At 39.2% G+C, this 25,750-nt stretch overlaps 1 protein-coding gene across 1 annotated transcript in view; it reads left to right on the forward strand.

Moving 5' to 3' along the window:
• The window catches only part of gli3 (GLI family zinc finger 3), a 250,478-nt gene that overhangs the window by 105,593 nt on the left and 119,135 nt on the right, over positions 1 to 25,750 (forward strand). The window contains exon 3 of the mRNA XM_081352419.1: positions 15,266 to 15,508. Coding sequence (XP_081208545.1) covers positions 15,266 to 15,508 — 243 coding nt within the window. The remainder of the gene's footprint in view (positions 1 to 15,265; positions 15,509 to 25,750) is intronic.

Genomic DNA, 25,750 nt, shown 5'->3' on the forward strand with positions numbered 1-25,750 from the left:
TAAGAATTGAGGTTCGCTTTCAAGGGGAACTCAATGCTGCATCAGTTGCTGATGCTATGGGGACATGTCCTGCAGAACGGTGTCTGAGGTACGTGTGAAATCTTACTGGCCGACGGCAGTCCTATGACATCACATGGAGGGCACCTGATGCACACGATCTGTTATCTGTTTGGCAGCGGAGCGCTGCTGGTCAGGCTGGTGGTGCCCTGCACACCCTGGAGCATCATTCTCAGGCTCTCGCTCCCTCCCCCTCACTTCCAATCACCCATCAATTGTGTGCTTTTGTGTTCATGTTCCTTCAGCTAAAATGTCCTTCAGTTAATATCTCTATCTGCGTTTTATTCTGCTATACTGTTACGTGCATCAGATTTTCTTAGTGTGTGTACGTACAGGAAAGAGACGATTTGTTTATTTATTTTGACCCGACCAGTTTAAATAACTCAGCAGTGAACAAGCTCTGAATCGTTTTGATCTCGATTGAATGGATTCTGCGCTAACACAAACACCTCCGATTAGCCATTGCATTCATATGCTCAACACTGCAAATGCATTGTAAAAGGTGTAAAAAATAATAATAATTACACCCATTTCATTACATATAGTGGTCCATCCAGTGGGTACCTGCGCACATGCAGGACTATAAGATATTGTTTGGATTACGATTAGATATTTCAGGCTATTGTTCCTGCAGTCTGCCATTTTAGCAAATAAAGAATTTTCGTCTGAAAACAATTCTTGTTAAAATTCACATTTTGTCATATGACAGTTGCATGCCTTTTTAAGTGATGAGCTGCTCTGCTTGGTTATTTTCAGTGATGGTAAGAAATGTTTTTATACTTGTGCTGCATTTGTGTTGTCTGTGAACCCCCCCCCCCCCCCCCCCCCCAAAAAAAAAAAACATCCGTAGCAACAGCCTGTATATTGCTTATCATTGCTGTTCTTGTCTTAATTTTTTAAAACAGTGCAGTAGATGTAGAACATCACCATCACTGTGAGTCGCGTTCATAACAGCGCACTACACATTGAACATCAGAGTTACTCTGTGCCTGGTCATAAGCATTTCACTTGGGCTTTATTGTGATCCTTCCCCTTTTGCAGGGCTCTTTCAAAGTAAGCTTATCTCTTCACTTAGGTATCGAACAACAATCTTCATAAAGCATTCTTATCCTTCTGCCTATCCTTATCCATCCTATTTTACGACAAAGCTTATAAATCTTCGTTCTTTGTTCTATGTATATTGGGTATTTCTTTTACTTATCTGTTATGCCAACATGTTTTTCATTTTGAGGGTTCTTTCGCCAGATTATGATGGTTAGATGGAGTTCTGTCTGTATAGCTCTATCAAGCTGTGTGCCGGAGTCATGCCCAAGAAAATGTACATTTTTTAGTACTTGTGCTCCAAGTCTTCCTGTTAGAACCTAAAGGTTACACTTTATTTTAAGGTGTCACTATTACAGTGTAATTATATATTTAAGTACTGAGTAATAATAATGAACTACATGTACTTACTATAGAGTTAGGGTAGAATTAGGGTTTGGTTGAGGGTTAGTTGCATGTAATTATGCATAATTTACTGTTATTACTATGGTAAGTAAGTACATGTAACATATGTAACAAGGACACTGTAAAATAAAGTGTTACCAACCTAAATACTACCTTCTATCATTTTATCAAACCTAACAGCCTTCCCTTCACAATGCAGTGGTTTAGAATCCTCCTAACTGCAGACACAGGGAACTGTGGTTTTCCAACTCATCTCAACTTAATACATTATTTTTGGACAGGTGGTGTATGTACATAGTCAATCCTCATCACTCGAGTTCCAAGCAAGATCTGACTCTCTCTTAACTTAAACGCTCAGCAAGCACTGTCAAGTAATAATCAAGGTACATTTCTATTAGCGTGCTACTGGTGGTTTCATTCTGTTTTCCTGTGATATCGATTGGCTTTGGTCTTCACAAATACTTCTCCTCTTAACTGGCCTATCGTGGTCTTTCATGGCTTTCATATTTCACGGCCAATCTCTGCCATTTTCATGTCTTTGCCTATCGTGCCCTTCGCATACATTGCCTATTGTGGCTTATCCTTGACATAAAGCAGCCTGTTGACTGTTCGCAAAGACCCGCCCCCTTTAGTTACTGTTGCTATGTCCGACAAGCCTGGGCGCTCTCACACCACACATCATGTTCTCACATAGTGAAGAATACATCGCGGAGCAAAGAGGACACTGACAACGTGCTGACAGGCAAGACATAACAGGTTACTTAAAATTCAAGTTCACATTTTGTACATTTGTAAGAAAATAAAACAAATACCATTTTGTGGCTCTTTAATGTGTCGTGACAGATTGCTGTAGTGCCTCATGATCTGTGTGGATCATGAACTGATAAACTTGGACATCCTAGTAGAGCTGTTTGCAAAGGTGTTTCATACTTATACATAGTGGTGAAGCTGTGGATTGTTCTTTGAATTGTTCTGGTGTGATTTTGTCAAAGGTTTAATAGACACAGGCGAATCGTCATTTAGAAGTGAGATCACGTGGGTGTTCGAATTGAGATCACAATCTTTTAATAATTAAAGCAGCTTTATGTCCTAGTATGATGGGATGAAGAGGTAAGGAAATGACATACAGAGTGAGTTCTTCAGTAGGAAATATTTCAATTTGAAGTTTAATCCAGGTCTTTCCCATTGGCCTTTTCCGGTGGGTTTTTTGTCCACTGCAGTGATATTTGTTGGATGCGAACATGGCACCATAGTAATGTTAAATTCCTGAATAATTTGCTGATGTATGAGATTCACTGCAGATCCTGAATCCACTCTGGGCCTATGGAATGGGCATTCCATAGTGTTATGGGAAGTGATAAACTGTGTGGATAAGGGGTTATACTCACTTTGACTCATTTAGTTGTTTCAGCCTTGGTTTTTATTGGTCAGGAAATGCAACAATGATCAGGTTGATCACATAAAAAATATAGACGGTTCTGTAAACGTTGATGCCGTTCTTCAATGGAGACTCAGGCTTGTCTGATCTGCATAGATTCAGGAGGTTTCCTGGAGGCATGACTGTGCATTTCATGAGCAATGAGAGATGTTTGAACATATGAAAACGCTTGGTATGCAGATGAACTGGCAATACTTTTCAGGGATTGTTTGGCAAGCATGGTTTAAATATGGTGGAAACAGGAAGTGGCACATGAAACACAGGAAGTGAATGTAAATATTACAACATCCCCCTCTGGTAGGTGCCTCCACCATAAACAAAAACTATTCTGTAGTAGCCGGAGGGGGAGATATTAGCATTATGGGGGTAAGGAAGGCCAGGACCCCCGGGCGGAAGAGTCTAAGACAGACCACACAGTAGTCAGTGAGACAGTTTATTTACTAAATTCACAGTTGAGCACACAGTGAATCCTGAGGTTTGCACTATGTAACGATCACCAGCTGGAGTGCCCTTGAGAGCCACCAGAGGGCACTCCACACTAGACTCTCCTAATCACTCACAAACTACATTTCCCATAACTCACTGCCTGGACTCATCACTCATCACTGATCACATTCACCTGTACCTCATTCACTGATTGCATTCACCTGTCTCATCCTCCTGTTAGCCTGTCTATTTATACCATGTTCATTCATTCACTCACCGCGAAGTCTTGTATGTGTAGCACTGCATCTCTGAGCATTTCCTTGTTGTCATTGTTATTCCTGGTTCTTGATCGCTGCCCGTGTCCTGGTTTTCCTGTTTCTGCCTCACCCTCTGGATTTGTCTGTTTGTTGGATTGCCTGCCTGTGTATGACCTTTGCCTGGATTTTGATTACGATTCTGAATAACACTTTAAATAAACTGCATTTGGATCCTCAACCTTCGTGTCTCGGAGCAGTACGTAACAGAACCAGGAATAACAATGACAACAAGGAAATGCTCAGAGATGCAGTGCTACACATACAAGACTTCGCGGTGAGTGAATGAATGAACATGGTATAAATAGACAGGCTAACAGGAGGATGAGACAGGTGAATGCAATCAGTGAATGAGGTACAGGTGAATGTGATCAGTGATGAGTGATGAGTCCAGGCAGTGAGTTATGGGAAATGTAGTTTGTGAGTGATTAGGAGAGTCTAGTGTGGAGTGCCCTCTGGTGGCTCTCAAGGGCACTCCAGCTGGTGATCGTTACACACAGAAACATCGTACCCTTTCAAAGAATCATACTGTACACATAAACGTGCACCCTATAAATAAAAGTAGACTTCTTCAGGGGTAGACAGTAGATTTGTACTAATTTCTAGCATGAATTCATTTAAAATAAAAATAAATAAATAAAAAAAAAATAAGTAAATAAAACATAGGCTTAACATTTTTTTTTTTTTTTAAATCAAGACATATTTTTGAGTGAAGTCAATTTTAAATACAACTTTCAAAAAATATTTTTGTTTCGGTACAAAAAATACAAATATCATATATATATATATATATATATATATATATATATATATATATAAAAAAAAAAAAAAAAAAAAAAATAGCAAATTTAAAATAGTCATTGAATTTAGGTTGTTTTTAGTCAGGACTGTTCTTTCCCTCACTTCCATATACCCATACCTCAGTATTCACTTTCAAATCCTGTGTGTGTGTGTGTGTGTGTGTGTGTGTGTGTGTGTGTGTGTCTGAGCATGGTAACAGGATGATACTTAAATCCCTTTATGTTAATATTGTGGTTTTATGGGAGCAGGCCTATTAATCCTGCTTTAACTTTATAAGTGCTATTATTCCCTCAATAAGATCACTGGCTTTGCAGTATAGGATTAAAGACTTATAACCCAACTGATGCTGTCATTTTTCATGGATCGATGAACCTTGAATGCTCTCTATCATGACTGTTTGTAAAGTGTATTCCATAGTGATACGTAAAATACTATCTTTAATCCACATAGTTTAATTGGCTTTTCCTTGCTACAGCACAGTACACTGGGCCAAGCGCTAACCTTAGCTCCAGCGCTACGGGACATTTGGCGGCAGCTCCATGCCTCCACACTAGAGTTTTTAGAACAGAAAGATTTTAAAACAACCCAGCATTAGAGCAGCACTCATCAGCAATGGCATACTGTTAAACTCGGCCAAACCGGAGGAGGTTTACAGTTTGAGCTTAATGACCTGAGTCACAACCGCTCTCGCATGCCAAAACACAAGTGTTCCGTTCCACCAGAACCCGCTGATACCATTTATTCTGTCAGACCGACTCTTGCTGGCTTTCCCAAGGCTAGCACTCTTTTACTTTGCAAATTACAGTCTTATGGTCTGTATTTTGTTAAAAAGTTGTGCTGCTTTTTTAAAGTGCTTAGATACAAGAATCTGATAAAGCTTCAAATATCAGCATCTGCTGGTCTAGTTTCGCTAAACATGTGAGTGATAGTTCACCTAATGACATTTTTTTTTTCTTGTTATTCCAAACTTTTATGACTTTATTCCTAGTGTGGAACAAAGAAGGAGGCATTTGACATAATGTGCTGGTCATTTTATTTCCCTACAATTATAATTAATTGTGCGGTGGTAAATGATGATATTAACTGTTTATATATGTGATTTTGTGCCAAATGATAAAAGGAGGAAACTGCATGTGGAACCTTTTTTTTATTTGTTGTTTTTCCTACCAACACTTTACACTAGATACAGTAAAAAAATGCTAATGTGTGCTGTTGCTAGTAGTTGACTGCAAGGCACTTGCAGATTAAATTAATTTTTTAATTAAGACAGATGTCAAGATTTTTAGGGAATATCTTCAATATTTTTTGTCAGTCTTTAAGAATTCATTAAGAATTATGTTCCACTGCGTAAAGAAAGTCATATGAGTTTTGAACGACATGAGGGTGAGTAATAAATGACAGAATTCTCACAGTCCCTTTAAATTACATCATCTGTGACCTCATTGACCCCTACTGCTGCAGTTATGAACTGAACTCCTGAAGGTTAAAAAGCAGTGAGTGATGTTATACAGTGAAAGGGTATGGTAGGTTAGAGGACTGAATTATGGGTTGCTCCACTACTTATTCTAGGCTGAGAGGTCATGACCTAGATGGGGTCAGGTAATGGGTCATGTGTCTTCAAGAAAGATCAAACACTAAACCCTGTAAACCCTGCAAAGCCCTGTAAACTTGCTTCTCTCTGCCCCATTTTAGACCATTGGAGACTGTCCCTGTGGGGTACAAGTCCAACTCTGTCTGCCAGAACAGATTACTTGCAGACATAGAAATAAGGAAAGTACACCTCTTTTGGTGTGTGTGTATAGGAGAGAGAGGCAGGAACAGTGTTAAAAGACTGGTATATGGAAAGAGAGGGAAAGAGAAAGAGAGAGAGAGAGAGAGAGAGAGAGAGAGAGAGAGAGAGAGAGAGAGAGAGAGAGAGAGAGAGAGAGAGAGAGAGAGAGAGAGAGAGAGAGAGAGAGAGAGAGAGAGAGAGAGAGAGAGAGAGAGAGAGAGAGAGAGAGAGAGCGGATAGCTTGTGGGCGTTGATACTACCCATGAGGCCATTTAATGGGCAGTTTGGAATGCAGGGAAAAGACTCAGCTGCCCTCTCCATGGGATTCTGTGTCTTTGAAAAAAAAAGAAGATAAAAAAATAGAGAGAGAGAGAGAGAGAGAGAGAGAGAGAGAGAGAGAGAAAGAGAGAGAGAGAGAGAGAGAGAGAGAGAGAGCTTGTGGGAAATCCTTGCCTGACTGCTGCTGTGATGTTGAATGTTGGCCTGTTTTATTTCACAGACTGTGGCAAGCAGAGACACAGAGTCACTCCATTGCTCTTGTGTGAAGCTATGAACCTGCACATTTGCCTGGAAGAGGCCAAGCCCAGGAGGCTTTGCACATAAAACCCATAAAGAGCTCCCTAAAGCACACGTTAGCACTAACAATGCCTCCCTGCACTACCCGAACACTTAGCGTGACCAGACTTGTTCCACATATTTATTGCCGCTGTCTGTAGGTCTGTCTACCTATGAGTGTCTCTGTGTATTTGCATTGTGTATCTATGTATCGGTTTTTGTGGCCATGAATTTTCCTATTGTAGTACTGGCTATAATGATGGTTTTGATATGACCATGACATTAGCAAAGCTCAGACAACAAGCTTATGTTACATAACGTAACGTAACATTCTAATTTTCCACTAGATATTTTCCTCTACATCTCATCAGCTATTTCGATTTTGGCACACTCTGCAGCAGCTGACCACTAAGGAGCGAATGTACAGTGACGTGAGATAACTGCCAGATTCAAACTGTGCTTTCGTGCTATGGCTGTCGCTGAGCCAAAGACAGACGTGCTCAGCGCTTGTCATCACAACTATTCAGTGTTTAAACCACACAATGTTTATTTTAGGTTTCAGACATTTAAATACATATAATTTATAGCAAAACAGTACATTTATAGTTTGTAAAATATACAATGGTGTCTATGGAAGCAGCAATAACAAGTCAACATCGTGATGTCTGTCAGCCATCGCGATGGACGATGGCATCGTCTATCGGCCCAACCCTAGTTGTCATCGTGTCCAGGTGCAGGTCCTTCATCAGATCTCGATATGGCCTGGATCCGGCGGACTGCGGTAAACCTTGGATAAACAGAGAGACTAATATTAGTGTAGACGCCATCCTTCTTATGATGTAACAAGTACATCAGGATTTATGGGGAGTGTTCTTGGTTCCGGCTGACCTAATCTATGCAGCCTAACATTGAATTATAGAAGTCTATAATGTGTTATGTGTATGCTAGGCCAAAGAGATGTGTTTTTAGTCTAGATTTGAACTGACAGAGTGTGTCTGCTTCCCGGACATTGTTAGGAAGATTGTTCCAAAGTTTTGGTGCTAAATAGGAAAAGGATCTACTGCCAGCAGTCGATTTTGATATTCTAGGTTTTATCAACTGGCCGGAATTTTGAGATCGCAATAGATGTGAAGGATTATAATGCCTTAAGAGCTCGCTCAAGTACTGGGGAGATAAACCATTTAGTGCTTTCTAAGTAATCAGCAATATTTAAAAATTTAGATGATGTTTAATAGGGAGCCAATGCAGTGCTGACAGAACCGGGCTAATATGGTCATACTTCCTTGTTCTGGTAAGAACACTAGCTTCTGAATTTTGGACCAGCTGTAGTTTGTTTATTAAGTGTGCAGGGCAACCACCCATAATAGCATTACAATAATCTAGCCTTGATGTCATGAACGTATGAACTAATTGTTCTGCATTTTTCATTGAGAGCACTTGACGTAATTTAGATATATATTTTTTAAAATGAAAAAAAAAAAGTGGTTTTACAGATACTAGACACGTGACTTTCAAATGAAAGATTGGTATCAAAGAGCACACCCAGGTTCCTAACCGACGACTAGGACATGCTAGACAGTATTCTAGGTTATTACGTGAGGAAGTTTTTTGTCCAATAATTAGAATCTCTGTTTTTTCAGAATTAAGTTGTAGGAAATTGCTAGATATCCAATTTTTTATATCAGCTATGCATTCCATTAATTTTGTGAACTGGTAAGTTTCGTCCGAGTGTGAAGAAATATAGAGCTGCGTATCATCAGCATTACAGTGAAAACTAATGCCATGCTTCCTAATGATATCTCCCAAGGGTAGCATGTACAGAGTGAACAGCAACGGTCCCAGTACTGAGCCTTGTGGTACACCATACTGAACTTTTGATCGATAAGACATCTCTTCATTTACTGCTACAAACTGATAACGGTCAGATAAGTATGATTTAAGCCATGCTAATCCAATTTCACTAATGCCAACATAATTTTCGAGTCTATTTAAAAGAATGTTGTTTTCGATAGTGTCAAATGCAGCACTAAGATCAAGTAACACTAATAGAGAGATAAAACCACGCTCGGATGATAAGAGCAAATCATTTGTGACTCAAATGAGAGCTGTCTCAGTACTATGGTACGGTCTAAATCCTGATTGAAAATCCTTGCAGATATCATTTCTTTCTAAAAAGGAACATAGTTGTGAAGATACTGCCTTTTCTAGTATCTTTGACAGAAAAGGTAGATTCGAGATTGGCCTGTAATTGACTAACTCTGTAGGATCAAGTTGCATTTTTTTAACAAGCGGTTTAATCATAGCCAGCTTAAAAGTTTTTGGTATGTATCCTAATGACAAAGATGAATTAAGTCAAGTCAAGTCAAGTCATCTTCATTTATATAGCACTTTTAACAATGTAGATTGTTTCAAAGCAGCTTTACAGAGATAAATGTATAATTTAAGGTAAGATTGTTTTGGCTTTATAGTGGTTCTTTAATAAAGTTATTTTCCAGCTAAAGTTAGTTTTGATTGTTTTGCTTCCGTCGCAACGATCATTTGTTATTAAATTTGGGGCCACTAAGACGACACCATTCCCTCTACACAAACTTTAAACGCAAACCTGTGAGAAACGCTGATGGCGTTCACATGCACATTAAGAATCGGTTCTATAGTTATGTGCATTTGAATATATATGCGCAGGTTCGGAATTCCCTACAAACCAAGCCTAAACAAAGTACTGGTGTTTCCTTATAATTTTGATACAGAATTTTATATTATTTTATCAATTCGGGGTAGGTACGCAAATTGAGTTTTCCCGACAACGCTTTATCTGTAGAGAGGTAAAGGGATCCTCCATAGGGAGAGACTAGTTGGCACTTCAGCACTGCGTTGACATCGGGTTCAGGCGAAGGTCCTTCGTCAGATCCGGATACGGCCTGGATCCGGCTGGCTGCGGGAAAACCTTGGGATAAACAAAGACACTAAAATTAGCGTAGATGCCATTCTTCTTAACGAGTACATCAGGATTTATGGGAAGTGTTCCCGGTTCCAGCTGACCTAATCTATGCAGCCTAACATTGAATTATAGAAGTCTATAATGTATTATGTGAATGCTAGGTCAAAGAGATGTGTCTTTAATCTTGCTTTGAACTGACAGAGTGTGTCTGCTTCCCGGACAATGTTAGGAAGACTGTTCCAAAGTTTTGGTGCTAAATAGGAAAAGGATCTACCGCCAGCAGTCGATTTTGATATTCTAGGTATTATCAACTGGCCGGAATTTTGAGATCGCAATAGACGTGAAGGACTATAATGCGTTAAGAGCTTGCTCAAGTACTGCGGAGCTAAACCATTTAGTGCTTTGTAAGTAATCAGCAATATTTTAAAATTTATGCGATGTTTAATAGGGAGCCAATGCAGTTTTGACAGAACCGGGCTAATATGGTCATACTTCCTGGTTCTGGTAAGGACTCAAGCTGCTGCATTTTGAACTAGCTGAAGTTTGTTTATTAAGCGTGCAGGGCAACCACCCAGTAGAGCATTACAATAATTTAGCCTTGAGGTCATGAAAGCATGTACTAATTGTTCCGCATTTGTCAATGAGAGCATATGGCGTAATTTAGATATATTTTTAAGATGGAAAAATGCGGTTTTACAGATACTAGACACGTGACTTTCAAATGAAAGATTGGTATCAAAGAGCACACCCAGGTTCCTAACCGACGACGAAGACTTAACAGAGCAGCCATCAAGTGTTAGACAGTATTCTAGGTTATTACGTGAGGAAGTTTTTTGTCCAATAATTAGAATCTCTGTTTTTTCAGAATTTAGAAGTAGGAAATTACGAGTCATCCAATTTTTTATATCAGCTATGCATTCCGTTAATTTTGTGAATTGACAAGTTTCGTTAGGTTTTGAAGAAATATACAGCTGAGTATCGTCAGCATAACAGTGGAAGCTAATTCCATGTTTCCTAATGATATCTCCTAATGGTAGCATGCACAGAGTGAACAGCAGCGGTCCTAGTACTGAGCCTTGTGGTACGCCATACTGAACTTGTGATCGATGAGACATCTCTTCATTTACTGCTACAAACTGATAACGGTCAGATAAGTGTAATTTAAACCATGCTAGTGCAATTCCACTAATGCCTACATAGTTTTTTAGTCTATTTAAAAGAATGTTGTGGTCAATAGTGTCAAATGCAGCACTAAGATCAAGTAACACTAATAGAGAGATACAACCACGATCGGATGATAAGAACAAATCATTTGTGACTCTAATGAGAGCTGTCTCAGTACTATGGTAAGGTCTAAACCCGGACTGGAAATCCTCACAGATATCATTTCTTTCAAGAAAGGAACACAGTTGTGAAGATACTGCTTTTTCTAATATCTTTGACAGAAAAGGTAGATTCGAGATCGGCCTGTAATTGACTAATTCTGTACGATCAAGTTGCGTTTTTTTAACAAGTGGTTTAATCATAGCCAGCTTAAAGTTTTTTGGCACGTATCCTAGAGACAAAGATGAATTAATGATATTAAGAAGAGGATCTATGACCTCTGGAAGCATCTCTTTCAGTAGCTTAGTCGGTATAGGGTCTAACATACATGTTGTCGATTTAGATGATTTAACGAGGTTAGTAAATTCTTCCTCTCCTATAGCAACGAATTAATCAAATTTTTCCTCAGGGAGACTTAAATGCACTGCCTTATGCGATACTGTAATAGACGGTTGCATAGTTATAATTTTGTCCCTGATATTATCAATCTTATAAGTGAAGAAGTTCATAAAATCATTACTGCTGTGTTGCTTGGAAACTTCGGTGCTTGAAGCTTTCTTTTTCGTTAGTTTAGCCACTGTTTCAAATAAATACCTAGGATTATGTTTATTTTCTTCTAATAGGGTTGAAAAATAAGCAGATCTAGCAGCTTTTAAAGCCTCTCTGTAAGCAATCGAGCTCTCCTTCCATGAAATGCGAAAAACCTCTAGTTTTGTTTTCTTCCAGCAACGCTCCATTTTTCTGGCTGCTCTCTTAAGGGCCCGAGTGTGCTCGTTGTACCACGGCGTTGGACTATTTTCTTTAATCTTATTTAAGCGCAACGGAGCAACTGTGTCTAAAGTGCTGGAAAAGAGAGAGTTAAAAGTTTCTGTTGCAATATCTAGTTCTTCTAAGCCATCTGGGATGCTGATTAGGAAGATTATTGATAAAGCAATCTTTAGTGGCAGAAGTGATAGGTCTAACATATTTGAAACACGGAGTTGGCTTTGCAGCCTTGGCTAAATGTAATTTACATGAGACTAAATAATGATCTGAGATGTCATCGCTCTGCTGCAGAATTTCAACGGCATCAACATCTATTCCATGTGATAATATTAGATCTAGAGTATGATTACGACGATGAGTAGGTCCTGACACGTGTTGTCTAACTCCAATTGAGTTTACAATGTCTTTAAATGCCAAACCCAATGCATCTTTTTCATTATCGAGGTGTATATTAAAATCACCAACAATTAGTATTTTATCTGCAGTCAATACTAATTCTGATAGAAAGTCTGCAAATTCTTTGATAAAGTCTGTATGGTGCCCTGGTGGCCTGTATATAGTAGCCAGCACAAATCTCAAACCTGATTTATCATTTATACTATATATTTTTACATTAAGCACCAACACTTCAAAAGAAGTATATTTAAAACTTGATTTCTTAGTGGTTTTGAAAATATTTCTATAAATTACAGCAACACCTCCCCCTTTGCGTTTCAGACGAGGCTCATGTTTATAACAGTAATCTTGCGGGGCGGACTCATTTAAAGTAATGTAATCGTTTGGTTTTAGCCAGGTTTCTGTCAAACACAGCACATCTAGGTTATTATCTGAAATCATATCATTAACAATGAGTGCTTTTGAGGTAAGCGATCGAATATTCAGCAACCCAAGCTTTAGCATTTGCTTATCTGTATTATAGCTGTTTTTTATTTGTTGAACATCAATTAAATTTTTAACCTTAGATAGGTTTAAACGTTTTTTGGATTTCCAAATTCTGGGAACAGACAGTCTCTATATGATGATATCTAGGTGAAAGAGGCTCTATGTGATGGGATTTATCTGACCTTGGTGACGCGAGGCCGCTAGCAGACAGTCAGTTAAGCCAGTCTGTCTGCTTCCTGACCTGAGGCCCAGATTGTCATGTTTGAGCTCTAAGACTATGTGCCATATTACTAGAGAGAAGAGCAGCACCATCCCAGGAGGGATGAATACCATCTCTTTTCAACAGGTCAGGTTTGCCCCAAAAACTTTTCCAATTGTCTATGAATTCTATATTATTAAGCGGACACCACTTAGACAGCCAGCGATTCAGTGAACACAATCTACTAACTATCTCATCACTCCTGCGAACAGGAAGAGGGCCAGAGGAAATTCCAGTGCTTGACATCGTACTTGCGAGTTCACACACCTCTTTAATATTCATTTTGGTGATCTCCGACTGGCGGAGTCTAACATCATTAGAGCCGACGTGAATAATAATCTTAGAGAATTTACGATTAGCATTAGCCAGCACTTTTAAATTTGCTTTGATGTCAGGCGCTCTGGCTCCCGGCAAACATGTGACTATGGTGGCTGGTGTCTCTATTTTCACGTTCCGTGTGATCGAATCGCCAATTACTAGGGCACAATCAACAGAATTCTCAGTGGGTGTTTCACTAAGCGGGGCAAATCGATTTGTTATGGTAATCGGAACGGAAGAGTGTTTTTTTGATCCGCCACTAGAGCAATCCCTCACAGTCACCCATTTGCCTGGCTGCGCAGGCACTAATTCTGCTGGAACCGCATCATGTAAAGAGTTCACTATGCTAGACGCATCCAAAATAGTATCTAAAGCTCTAGCACTCTTACTATCCTCAATTAAAGTTTGGATGCGTGTCTCTAGTTCTGAAATCTTCTCTGTCAGCCTAACTGATTCCTTGCATTTATCACATATAAATCCTATATTGCCAACAGAGAAGGCTATGCTAAACATGTGACATGAAGTGCAGGTGACAATAACAGGACAAGACATTACTCACTGTGTTTGTTGACTGATTCTTACTCACCTGAGCTTTTTATGAACTCAAAAGCGCGGGCGCGCGAGAGAAAAATAAATAAAAAATAGCTGAGCGCACAGGTGGCGCGTTAACAGGCTAGCAAAATACTAGCGTGTTGTGCTAGTAGTAACGGAAGCTAGTGATGTCAGGTTAATCTGAGATGTTGGGTAAGCTGTATTTAGTAGTAGTATAAACAACTAGAAATGGTAGTAAATGATGGTTCAAAACAAAGAAATACGAGGCTAAGACGGAGCTTACAGCACCGAAGCAAACACACTCACAGCAGGCAGCGAGGCAGACAGGACTTAATTAATGATATTAAGAAGAGGATCTATGACCTCCCTTTCAGTAGCTTAGTCGGTATAGGGTCTAACATACATGTTGTCGATTTAGATGATTTAACGAGTTTAGAAAATTCTTCCTCTCCTATAGCAATGAATGAATGGAATTTTTCCTTTGGGAGACTACAATGCACTGCCTGATGCGATACTGTAGTAGACAGTTGCATAGTTATCATTTTCTCCCTGATATTATCAATCTTATAAGTGAAGAAGTTGTTATTAAAAAATAAAATGACATAAAGTCATTACTGCTGTGCTGCTTGGAAACAAGCTTATGTTTGTTATATGTTATATGTTTGTTAAGCTTATGTTACATATTCTTATGTAATGCCCTTAAAAAATGTATGCACCAACATTTTCTTTTAAAATTTCCTCATATTTCCATGTTTTCAAAGTGTTATTTCCAGACCTGGCAATTTGTGGAAATTAATAAAATCCTAAAACATCATGTTTTATAATGATTTAGTTATGTTTATCTCTAAAATGTTTTAGCAGTTAGAAATGCTGAATAAAAATCAGTTATTGAAACTGGGTAGTATGGAATTTAATTATTTGAATTATGTATTATTTCATATATTGCCACTTCCAGTTTCTGAAAATAAAGTTTCAAAATGAGCAGTTTTTTATCAATACAGAAGAAGAAATATCTTTAGGAGCCTTTAAATATTGTCTTTGGGGGGTGATTGAAGCAAAAAATATTGAGAACTGCAGATTTAGACCATAACTGGACTGGACACAAACATTACTGCACTGTGAGATGAACTTAAAATTGATCAAATTATGTATTACTGCTTGAATTTTTTTTTTTTTTTTTTTTTTTTTTTTTTTTTTGCAAGCATGAATTAGGAGTTAGCACACATGCAAAGACATTTAGCCGTGGTCTTGAAATTCATCTCTTTGTACTCTTCTTTTCAATAAAGTGGCAAAATTGAAAATTATATTTAGTAATAATAAAAAGCAAATAAAATGTAAAAATAGATTAAAATATTCATATTTTTTCAATAAAAGTATTCATATTCATTCTTTTTTTTCCTTTTTTTCCCCTCTCATTTAGAGGATGACAGTTCAGGTTCCCCGTATCATCGCGAGAGGCGTAATGCCATCAGTGGGCGGACCGCGGTTCTGGGCACATCAGGAAAACTGAGTGAGGAGCCATCCACCTCTACAGAAGATCGCTCCCCATTGGTGAAGAAAGAACTTCACAGCTCTCTGCCCCACCTGGCAGACCACACCCTGCCCTATCGGGGGACGCTGTTTGCTATGGACCCTCGCAATGGATACTTGGACACTCACTATGGTGAGTTAATTTTTCATAGTTTTTTGGGGCATATTCAGGACAAGCACTCTCTCAATATGCAGTCATGGTCTTTTTTGGTTTAATCCAATTAATCTATACTTTTTGGCTATTTATCCTAAAATATGTTAGGACATATCCTTAAATCACAAAGGGATAGTCCACCTTAAAAAGTGAAATACAAAGTAACATTTTTTGGAGAATGTATTGGCTGCTACTTTCTTTGCAACAAATAGTAGATATTGACAAAAAGGTTCACCAAATGTCGTCTATAGATATCCAAGACATTTGTGTGAGGAACAAACTGATATTTGATTTGTTACTAAAATTGTTCTGCCTCCTGCCTTTTGTTTTTGGGTGAGCCTATCCCTACAGAAGTTATCTCAGTCATGTGTTTTGCATAGGACAGTCACAATGAACCATGAACATCAAGTCCCTATAGAATGTAGATATTGTCTATGCATAAAACTCAAGGACGAACACTAGGCAGGGCCAGCACACTAACTTTTCCCCTTTGCGAGGCAAAAGGCAAAGCTGCTAATGGATTGATTGGGCCTGACAGTTGACTATTTGCCCTTTCTTTCTCATTCGCTCTCGCTTGCCTTTTCATTTTTTTTCAGAGGGGAAGTTAGTATGGGGGACGTTCTTCTCTGCTCCCTAATTCCCTCATTAGGGGCAGAGTATAAGCACACAACTCCAGTCTCGCTCATCAGCGGCGTGATCAAAGCGCCACAGAGCGGAGAGCAGTCAAACTCCCCCTGCCTTGTTCTTTTCCATATTATCTTTCCCTTGTTTTTCTCTGGTCCACCGGACTCCCCCATCATTTTTATAATCAATAATCATGAGAGACTCTTAGCAAGAGAGCAAGAACCTGTGCATGGACAGGATAGAGTGAAAGAGATAAATAAAGGGAGAGAGAGACAGACGAGGGTAGTCAAGGCCTTTTAAGAGGTTAATATTGTTGACCACCATTGCCTGGTCATCACCTATGGACGAGGATTCTATGTGATAGCTTGTTTAGTTTCGCTAAATTGGTTTTGAATTAGGTTTGACAGTGTAGTTTTAATACACAGCACTTAATTAAATGCCCTTTACCTTTGTTCTCTCTCACAAAACCATTTACCACTGTACTACTGATCGTTTAGGCCCTTTCATTAGCCATCTTAATGCACAAGGGTCAACTACAATCCGACCAGTCAGACCCTCACATATTGATTAATACAGACCTGACCACCTCAGCAATTCTGCCACTCTCTGTTTACAAAGAATTTGAGAGAAATAGGCAGAAAGAGAGTGTTTTAATGGGGCGAGGCAGTGTCAGATGAATGGGAAGGTATGGATAGTATACAGTAAGGACCTCTAAGAAATCTCCACTCTGTGCCTGCGATGAGGCAGCGTTTGGTTGGGGTGCTCCAGCAAATGAGAGAGCAAAGAAATGTTTTAAGTTTTCATCAAGTTCGATCAATATTACTATTGTTAGGGGTTAAAGCACGAAGTGTACATCTCCGATTTCATTTCCGGTATGCAAATTTTTCCGCCATTTTGAATTATGTCAAAAAACTACTTTTGCGAACTAGTCCTAGGTTTTTCGCCCGATCGGAACCAAACCAGTGCAGAAATGTTCTCTGGAGTCTGAAGATCAATAATTATCGAAAAAAAGTTGAAATTTCGATTCAAGGCCGCTAGGGGGCGCAAAATGAACATTGTGGGAGGAGCCTATTTTACTAAAATGGCTATAACTCAAAAAGTAAATGAGATAGCTTCACCAAACTTGGTACACATGTGCATGGGTTCAATCTGGGTCACAGTAAAAAAAATGCGACGATTGAATACTAGGTGGCGCTATAACATGAAAAAAAAAACATAAAAAGGGCTATAACCACCTGACCGTTAGTCCAATTGACTTGAAAATTGGTATGCAGTGTCTTGGTCCAAGGTGCCATGTATGTCTATGAGGACATTGGCGTATCTCAAAAAACATGGCCGCCATCGGCCAATGACGTTGAACACCTATTAGACAAGGTTAACGGAGGCCGATCGGAACAAAACTCAATGGGCATGTTCAACTCATGGCCCTAGAGGTCTGTTAGAATTTTTAAAGAAATCGGCAACTAGTTGGCGCTAACGAGTTTTATAGCTCTGTAATCACGTGGTGTTACACATATCGTCACAAAATGCATATCATTTCATAGATCTGTTCATGCTGAACAACTTTGCCTCTAGAACCACTAATGTCAATCAAACCGTTCATTAAATATTTACAAATATGTTAAAAACCTACTTTTGCGAACTAGTCCTAGGTTTTTCGCCTGATCGGAGCCAGACCAGTCTAGGACAATTCTCTGGACTCTCTAGATCAATAATTATCAAAAAAAAGTTGAACTTTTGCATTTGGATGGCTGTAATAGGGTCATTTAGAAAAGGGGCGTGGCAAAATACACTAAAAAGCCTATAAATCCTAAAAGAACTCAGAACTTCACAAAAATTGGTGAGCCTATGTGACATAACATCATTAACAAGCATGCAAAGTTTTATGGAGATCGGACCAAAGGTGGCGCTATAACTGTTAAAAAGCTTTAAAACCATATATTTCCTATGGTACATTGCCTGTATTGGCTGTAAATGGTCTTTTCCATCTATTATGTCAGTGGTTACATGCTTGCTAAATAAAACTTAATAACTTTTGATGCTTTTTGTGCTTAAAGGCCTTAAAGGCCTTAATTGCTTGAACCCCGATAAATGCTGCTTGCAGCTTTAATTATTGTTGTTATTTCTAAATAATTAGTATATATAATTTAATTATATATAATTTAAAATGTAAAAAAAAAACAAATAAGTAATACTAATAAATTTAAAATACAGATATCATGTACAAGTTGACAAGTTGAAGATATTGTTCTGTCTTAATAAACATTGTGCTTTATGAGTTTAATTTGTATTAAACCCATAACATTCTTTTAAATGGTTTATAGAAAATAAAAAAGGGGAAATATGAAGGGAGACAAAGAAAAAGAGTGAAGCGAAGGGAAAAGAGAGAGTTAAAATGTGGGGGAGAGACAGAGGCTAAAAGGGCAAGGCAAAAAAGAACAAAAGTGAAAAAGGGGTGTTCCGGGTGGCTGGAGCCCGGGGGGGGCGGGGGGCGGGGGGGGGGGGGGGGGGGTTGGGTTGTTGGGGCAGAGGGTGCAGGGTGAAAGGGTGGTGGGGGGTCAGAGGTCAGGTGGAGAAGGCAGACACTGAAACAGAGGAGTTCAAAAACAGCAGGACAAGTCAAAGGAGCCTCTTAGTCGTCCAAAGGTCCATTCTCTCTGCATGGGGGATCACCAGGGCAGCAATGAACTGCGGAGTGGAGAAAGTTGATGATGGAATGAATGCTAGAAGGAGTGCGAGGCACTCTCCCCATGTCTCACTCTTCAGGAAGAAATTCTTGCTTTTGAGACATTTCGCAGACATGCCTCTGGCATTTGATTTGATTATTATTAAATAAAAAATGTTTTGTAAATTACTAAAGTTGGCCTGAACAACAGAGTGAGCATGTGCTAAAGTTTTGTTAAACTAGTACCTACAGCTCCATAAGTTGCATATACCATTACTTATTTGTCTCACAATAAGAGAATCCCTAAAAGATCCAGAGTAGGTTTTTATATTTTCTTTATATTTTCTTTATATTTTCATATAACGTATAACTTACTGCAACAATAACATGGTGTTTTGTTGTTGCTACGGTAGGTGATTACTTATTGGCTCTGTAAGAATATTTATTTGTGCAGTTATAATTTAGCTAAAGCACATTTTTTTATAGTCAAGCTAGTCCTTCATCTGTCTGTCCAAGTTTACATAACACAATGTGAAATTAAATATTTAAAGGATTAAATACATGTTACACTTTAATTAAACAATTACAATTACACAATGCTGCTATTAGTCCAACTTTTTAAATAAAACAGTGCACACTTCCAGGTAGACTAAGGTGTTTACATAAAAAATTAAAAAGGTGAATTACTGCTTCAGCGCAGGGGTATTCAATACTGTAAACCGACTACCTTTTTTTTTTTTTTTTTTTTTTTTTTCTTGCAGTGTGACGTTTGAAACCTACAGCGGGGGAAATAAGTATTGAACACGTCATCATTTTTCTCAGTAAATATATTTCCAAAGGTGCTATTGACATGAAATTTTCACCAGATGTTGGTAACAACCCAAGTAAGCCACACATACAAAGAAACAAACAAAAATAAGTTCAGAAATTAAGTTATGTGTAATAATGTGAAATGACACAGGAAAAAGTATTGAACACATGAAGAAAGGGAGGCGCAAAAAGACATGGAAAGCCAAGACAACTGCTGAAAACTTACTGTAATTAAAAAGCAATCCAGCCCCCTGTCAGTGGAAATTAATAACAGCTGGTTCAGTCCCAAATGATGGCCTACAAAAAGGTCTCATTGCCAAGGTGTCACACAAGACACATCTCATGATGGGTAAAAGCAAAGAGCTGTCTCAAGACCTTCGCAACCTAATTGTTGCAAAACATAATGATGGCATTGGTTATAGGCGCCATTCTAAGCTTCTGAATGGTCCAGTGAGCACTTTTGGGGCCATAATACGGAAGTGGAAGGACAATAATTTCACCATAAATTTGCCTCGACCAGTGCTCCTTGCAAGATTTCTGATAGAGGAGTGAAAAGAATAATCAGAAGAGTTGCCCAAGAGCCAACACCAAGTTGTATGGTGTTTTTAGGGTAATGTGCACTGCCATTTCTCCTCCAAATATGGTGTGTATTATGGCATCCAAACAGTTCAATTTTGCTCTCATGTGACCACACTATATTCTCCCAGTATTTCACTGGCTTTTCCAAATGTTGTGCAGCAAACTTTAAATGAGCTTCAACATGCTTTTTTTTTCAGTAATGGAGTCTTGCATGGTGAGCGTGCATACAGACCATGGCGGTGGAGTGCATTACTTACTGTTTTCTTTGAGACAACAGTACCTGCTATCTGCAGGTCTTTTTGAAGCTCTCCACAAGTGATCCTTGGCTCTTGGACAACTCTTCTGATTATTCTTTTCACTCCTCTATCAGAAATCTTGCGAGGAGCACTGGTCGAGGCAAATTTATGGTGAAATTATTGTCTTTCCACTTCCGTATTATGGCCCCAAAAGTGCTCACTGGACCATTCAGAAGCTTAGAATGGCGCCTATAACCAATGCCATCATTATGTTTTGCAACAATTAGGTTGCGAAGGTCTTGAGACAGCTCTTTGCTTTTACCCATCATGAGATGTGTCTTGTGTGACACCTTGGCAATGAGACCTTTTTGTAGGCCATCATTTGGGACTGAACCAGCTGTTATTAATTTCCACTGACAGGGGGCTGGATTGCTTTTTAATTACTGTAAGTTTTCAGCAGTTGTCTTGGCTTTCCATGCCTTTTTGCGCCTCCCTTTCTTCATGTGTTCAATACTTTTTCCTGTGTCATTTCACATTATTGCACATAACTTAATTTCTGAACTTATTTTTGTTTGTTTATTTGTATGTATGGCTTACTTGGGTTGTTACCAACATCTGGTGAAAATTTCATGTCAATAGCACCTTTGGAAATATATTTACTGAGAAAAATGATGACGTGTTCAATACTTATTTCCCCCGCTGTATATTGTCTAGACTGCAAAGCAACTATGATTAAATAAAGGGCTCTGTGTATCGTTGATTATAGATGTGGTGTACACTCCTCACCAGAGGGGATTATGAGAGGCCAGAACCATTTAACTAACCATTTAACTAACCATTTAACTAACTTCCCTATCCCCATCACTGCTTTAAAACACACACTGGTGCCATTCACTCAGTTCTACAGGCTTTGAGTTGTGAAAAACCTTGACCCCAATACACATGCACACTCTCACATTCGACAGAGCCCCCTGCATTTCTCTTTCCCATTGGAGATCCATCAGCTCGTAAATGCGTCCCAGGTGTGTGCTAGTGTAAGTGTGAGACTGTGCGTGTGTGAGAGTATGTGATGGAGAGCGAGTCGGGCTGTTTGTGCTGTGTATGCACTAGTACTAGTGGCAGGTAAAGCGTGATTACTCTTCCTGCTGGCGCATGTCAAGGCCTAATGCGCCTAAATGTGCCTCCACCTGCCGCCTCTGCACACCTGGTCACCACGGTAACACACAGAGGGGCACCCTGGGAGTGGGTGTCAGGAACAAAGCTCCAAACGACAAGTGCCAGAGGAGGGGCAAGGCATGAAAACAGCAAGGACCTCTGAGAAAGTCCTACAAATCTCCTCCGTTACTTCAGCGAGTCAAGGTGCTAATACTGCATTTACACAAACTCTTGTGCAGACACACACTGCATAAGTGCATAAAGGACCGGCGAGTTTTGCATAAAGAGCGCACAGGATAAATAGCCCTCTTTGTGAGCATTAGTCGAAGCATTAGCATTAGCCGTCATTCCTGAGACTTATCCTCTTTTCTCACACAAACACTGGATATGAGTCCCACATCCTGCTTAGCACCATGCTAATGCACAGTATAGATAAGACGGCAGGATTGAAAGACGGATTAATGAAGGGAAGAGCACTAAATATGTGGAAGTGTGAAATGCGGCTAACACTGTGACATCTGTTTATATTGTTCGCTGGTCATCGGGAAGCAGCAACAGTGAGGCACTTGCTGCCGTTGCATTTCTTATCTCTCTTGGGGAAGTGGAAGATCCTTCTCTTCTCTCTCTTTATCCTCTTTCCTAATTGTTTGTATTTTCTTAAACAGATGTGCCCTTCTCCAGTAAGAGCCATGTCCTGTTATGGGAATTAAAGCTTGTTGAATTGAATGTTTTCCTTTTATATGAATCTAAAGATGGAATGGGAATGTTTTGAACAAGGCAAGCAGGGAGGGATGAAATGTTGCCGTTCCTCAATGCTTTAAAATCTTGGACATACACATGATTGTCCCAGCAGCGCAAAGCCATATCCTTTCCTCAGTAAACTCAACTGAACAATAGGTTTATTCACGTTGCTCAGTGCAGTCTTGGCTGTCCTTATGGTCTTAAAGCATTTGTGCTTTTTCACAAGCACTTTCCCAAAGATTTTGAGAGTTTAGCTCTTTGAAGCCCCTTTGTCCTTTACATTCAAGCCCATGAGTGTCATTACTGCAAAGAGGGTCAACTCCTAAGCCTATTTAGTGTCGGTCTACAACTTCTCAGTGTGAAATATTGTCCCCACTCAAAAGCAAACTGGCTCCCATCTTTAGCTTGATCAGCGTTGTGGTGCTACAGTTTCATTCCTGTGTTCTTGCTTGGATAAAGATCTACCAAGTTTCCTGAAGCCTATAATCCTCTACCAAAGCCTCATTGATGCCTTGAACCAGAGTCCAGACAAACCAACACGAGGAGGGACTGATGATATCCCACCAAACAGACACATCCAAACTGCTTGCATCTGTCTGGTCAGCTCTGCATTGGTGCGCACCATATCAGAGGATATTCCCACTTCAGTGCCCTTGGTGGAGCATAGCATGCCACCGCCGCCTGAACAAAAGACTTGTAGAGGGCTTTCTGAGATGGTGAAAAAGATTGAGCTTGACACTGATATATTGGGTGGGTAGTGCTGGGTGTTATTTCCCCCTTACCTCTAAAATCAAACCTTCACTGGCCACTGAACTGTAAACATCTGCTGTCAAAGATATAGACATGACCAGAACCAATCTAACAGCTGGTGTATTCTGGATAACCATATCAAATGAAGATGTGGAGTTGGTTGTTTGACTAGGACTTTACTTGGACATAATAAATATTTATGTAAACCTCCTTACATGCTAGTTTTTGTTCAAATGTAACCTTCTGTCCTTTCCTAAGAACTTCTCTAGAGCAGTATGATGTTGAGAGGTTCACCTTATACCCCGTGGTCTTGATGACATGAGTTGACGTGTATTTATGTCTGAATGAAAATCAGTCTCACTGGCTAGATACCATGTAAACATTTCAGCAAAACATTGCATTTAAATTCTAATGCATATCTCATCTATACTAGTAACAAGGTTTTTATACATGGAATTTTTTTCTAATCATTTATAGATTTTTATTTTTATTTTTACAGTCAACTGAGTGAGCATGTCCTTGGTTGAAGAAACATCCACATGCACCTCCATTTGTTTGGAGTTTATACTCCGAAGTTTACATGGCTTTAATGACTTTTTTTGCAATGAAATCATAAAAATACAATGATGCCTCAAAATGAAGATACAAGCCATAGAGAGGCTCCCACTAACAACTTTAATGGCAAGGATGGTCTGCATGATTGTTTCCATATTGGATTTGTGAAAGAGGGGCCCTGCTACGGCTTAACCAGAGCTCACAGGGGCCAAGACGCCGGGAGCAGTCTTTGGGCACTAGTAAGAAGTCTCTTCTTCTCCTTCATCCTGATCCTTTCATTCTGAAAGTGAATCTTTTACTGTTATCCTTCTTGGTTTAGTACACCACAGATAATCTTATGATCCTCTTTTATAGAGGTTATTAAAGGAGTTTTGCCGTGTATGGCTGTACCATTAGATTCATGTGCTTCTTTGACTTCCCTCTTTTCTTTTTTCTTTCGCCTGGAGGGTTCAGGGTGAAGCATGTTGGAATAGAGTGGAAATGTTCCTCAGCACTGCCTGATACTGGAGTACTGGAGTTCTTGGAAACTTCTTATCTGTATGTGAAATTCCGCCAGAAAACTTGATCTGTTGGATATGCCTTCTGTGTTTTGTTGAAATTATCATAATGCAAAAGCCATCTCAGAGATTTCATAGAGAGAAATGCTTTGAACCTTGTCTAATAAAGCCTGTTTTGAAGGATGGAGACAACTGCTGTCAGTAACCCCACTACCCACTGTAAAACTTTTGGCTTAAAAACGTGGGAGACTACAACAATGGCTTGACACCTATGAGGTCCCTTTCTCTTTCTCTCTTTTTCGAGTGGACTACTGCTGTGTAAATAAATCACACCACTTCTCACTCTCATCCTCAGTGGGTATTCAGACAGCATTACACTCGCTCCAGTCCTCTCTGTGTGTGTGTGTGTGTGTGTGTGTGTGTGTGTGTGTGTGTGTGTGTGTGTGTGTGTGTGTGTGTGTGTGTGTGTGTGTGTACCTGGAATTCCCTACGTTATGGGGACCAAATTTCTCCACAAGGATATTAATACCAGTAATTTTTAAGAGACATTTTTAGGTCCCCATGAGGAAAGCAGCTTATAAATCATACAAAATAATTTTTTTTGAAAATATAAAAATGCAAAAAAATGTCTGTGAAGGCTAGGTTTAGGAGTAAAGGCCCTTTTACACTGAGCGTGGTACGATAAAGCTAAGCAAATCGCTGATGAACAGAGCTTTCATACTGAACAAGATACGATTGATTGCCTTCAGCTAATTCCCACCTGCACGGTAGGTGGCAAGAATACATTTTTCCCCATGTATGTATCTCATAGGTTTTCCCATTTGGTTTTAACCTCATTTGCTGCACAATATACAACAGTAAATTAAGATAAATAAAGTTTGGTAGTATACAGAAACCATCATCGAGTATGTATAATAACTTCTGACTGCTATCTAAAGTGGAACACAATTTCGTCATTAGGAAGGGCAGGAGTTATGATTCCATAATATGATTCACAGCTCTAGAGCGAATGAGCTCTATGACTCACGGAAGAATACAGCGCTCTGTACGCTGTTTCAAGCTCTTCAGATCGCATAATTCAGTGGAAAATGAATAGAAATTATAATCTGTATAAAGAACATGCAGATACAAATGATAACACAACATCCATTCTCTTTTCTATTCCGGAATACTTTTCTTCTGTGTTTACACAGGTTTTCGAAACAACGGCACCACTCTTACACTTTTTTGCAACAGCAGCGGCTCGGGTAAGCTCAAATTTAATTGGACAGCTAAAATCGACACACTGGTCGAAAAAAATAATGTGATTGATCAAGCCTGGTGTGAATAGCTCCATAGGGATCTATTGTTTCTACAAGAGAGTCATTGCGACATACATTCAAGTCGCTTAATCGCACTCAGTGTGAAAGGCCCTTTAGAGTTAGGGGATAGACTTTACACTTTGTACATTATAAAAATCATTATTTAATAATTAATTTTGATCTATTAAACTGTTTAGCAGATACATTTTTTACATTTGTCTGGTATGGCCCATTATGACTATTATGCCTATATCTTATGTGCACAAAGTCCTAACTTCTTAAAACTTTGTACATATGAAGAACAAGTC

The sequence above is a fragment of the Scardinius erythrophthalmus genome (assembly GCF_964197995.2).
Source record: "Scardinius erythrophthalmus genome assembly, chromosome: 22".
Taxonomy (NCBI): Eukaryota; Metazoa; Chordata; class Actinopteri; order Cypriniformes; family Leuciscidae; genus Scardinius; species Scardinius erythrophthalmus.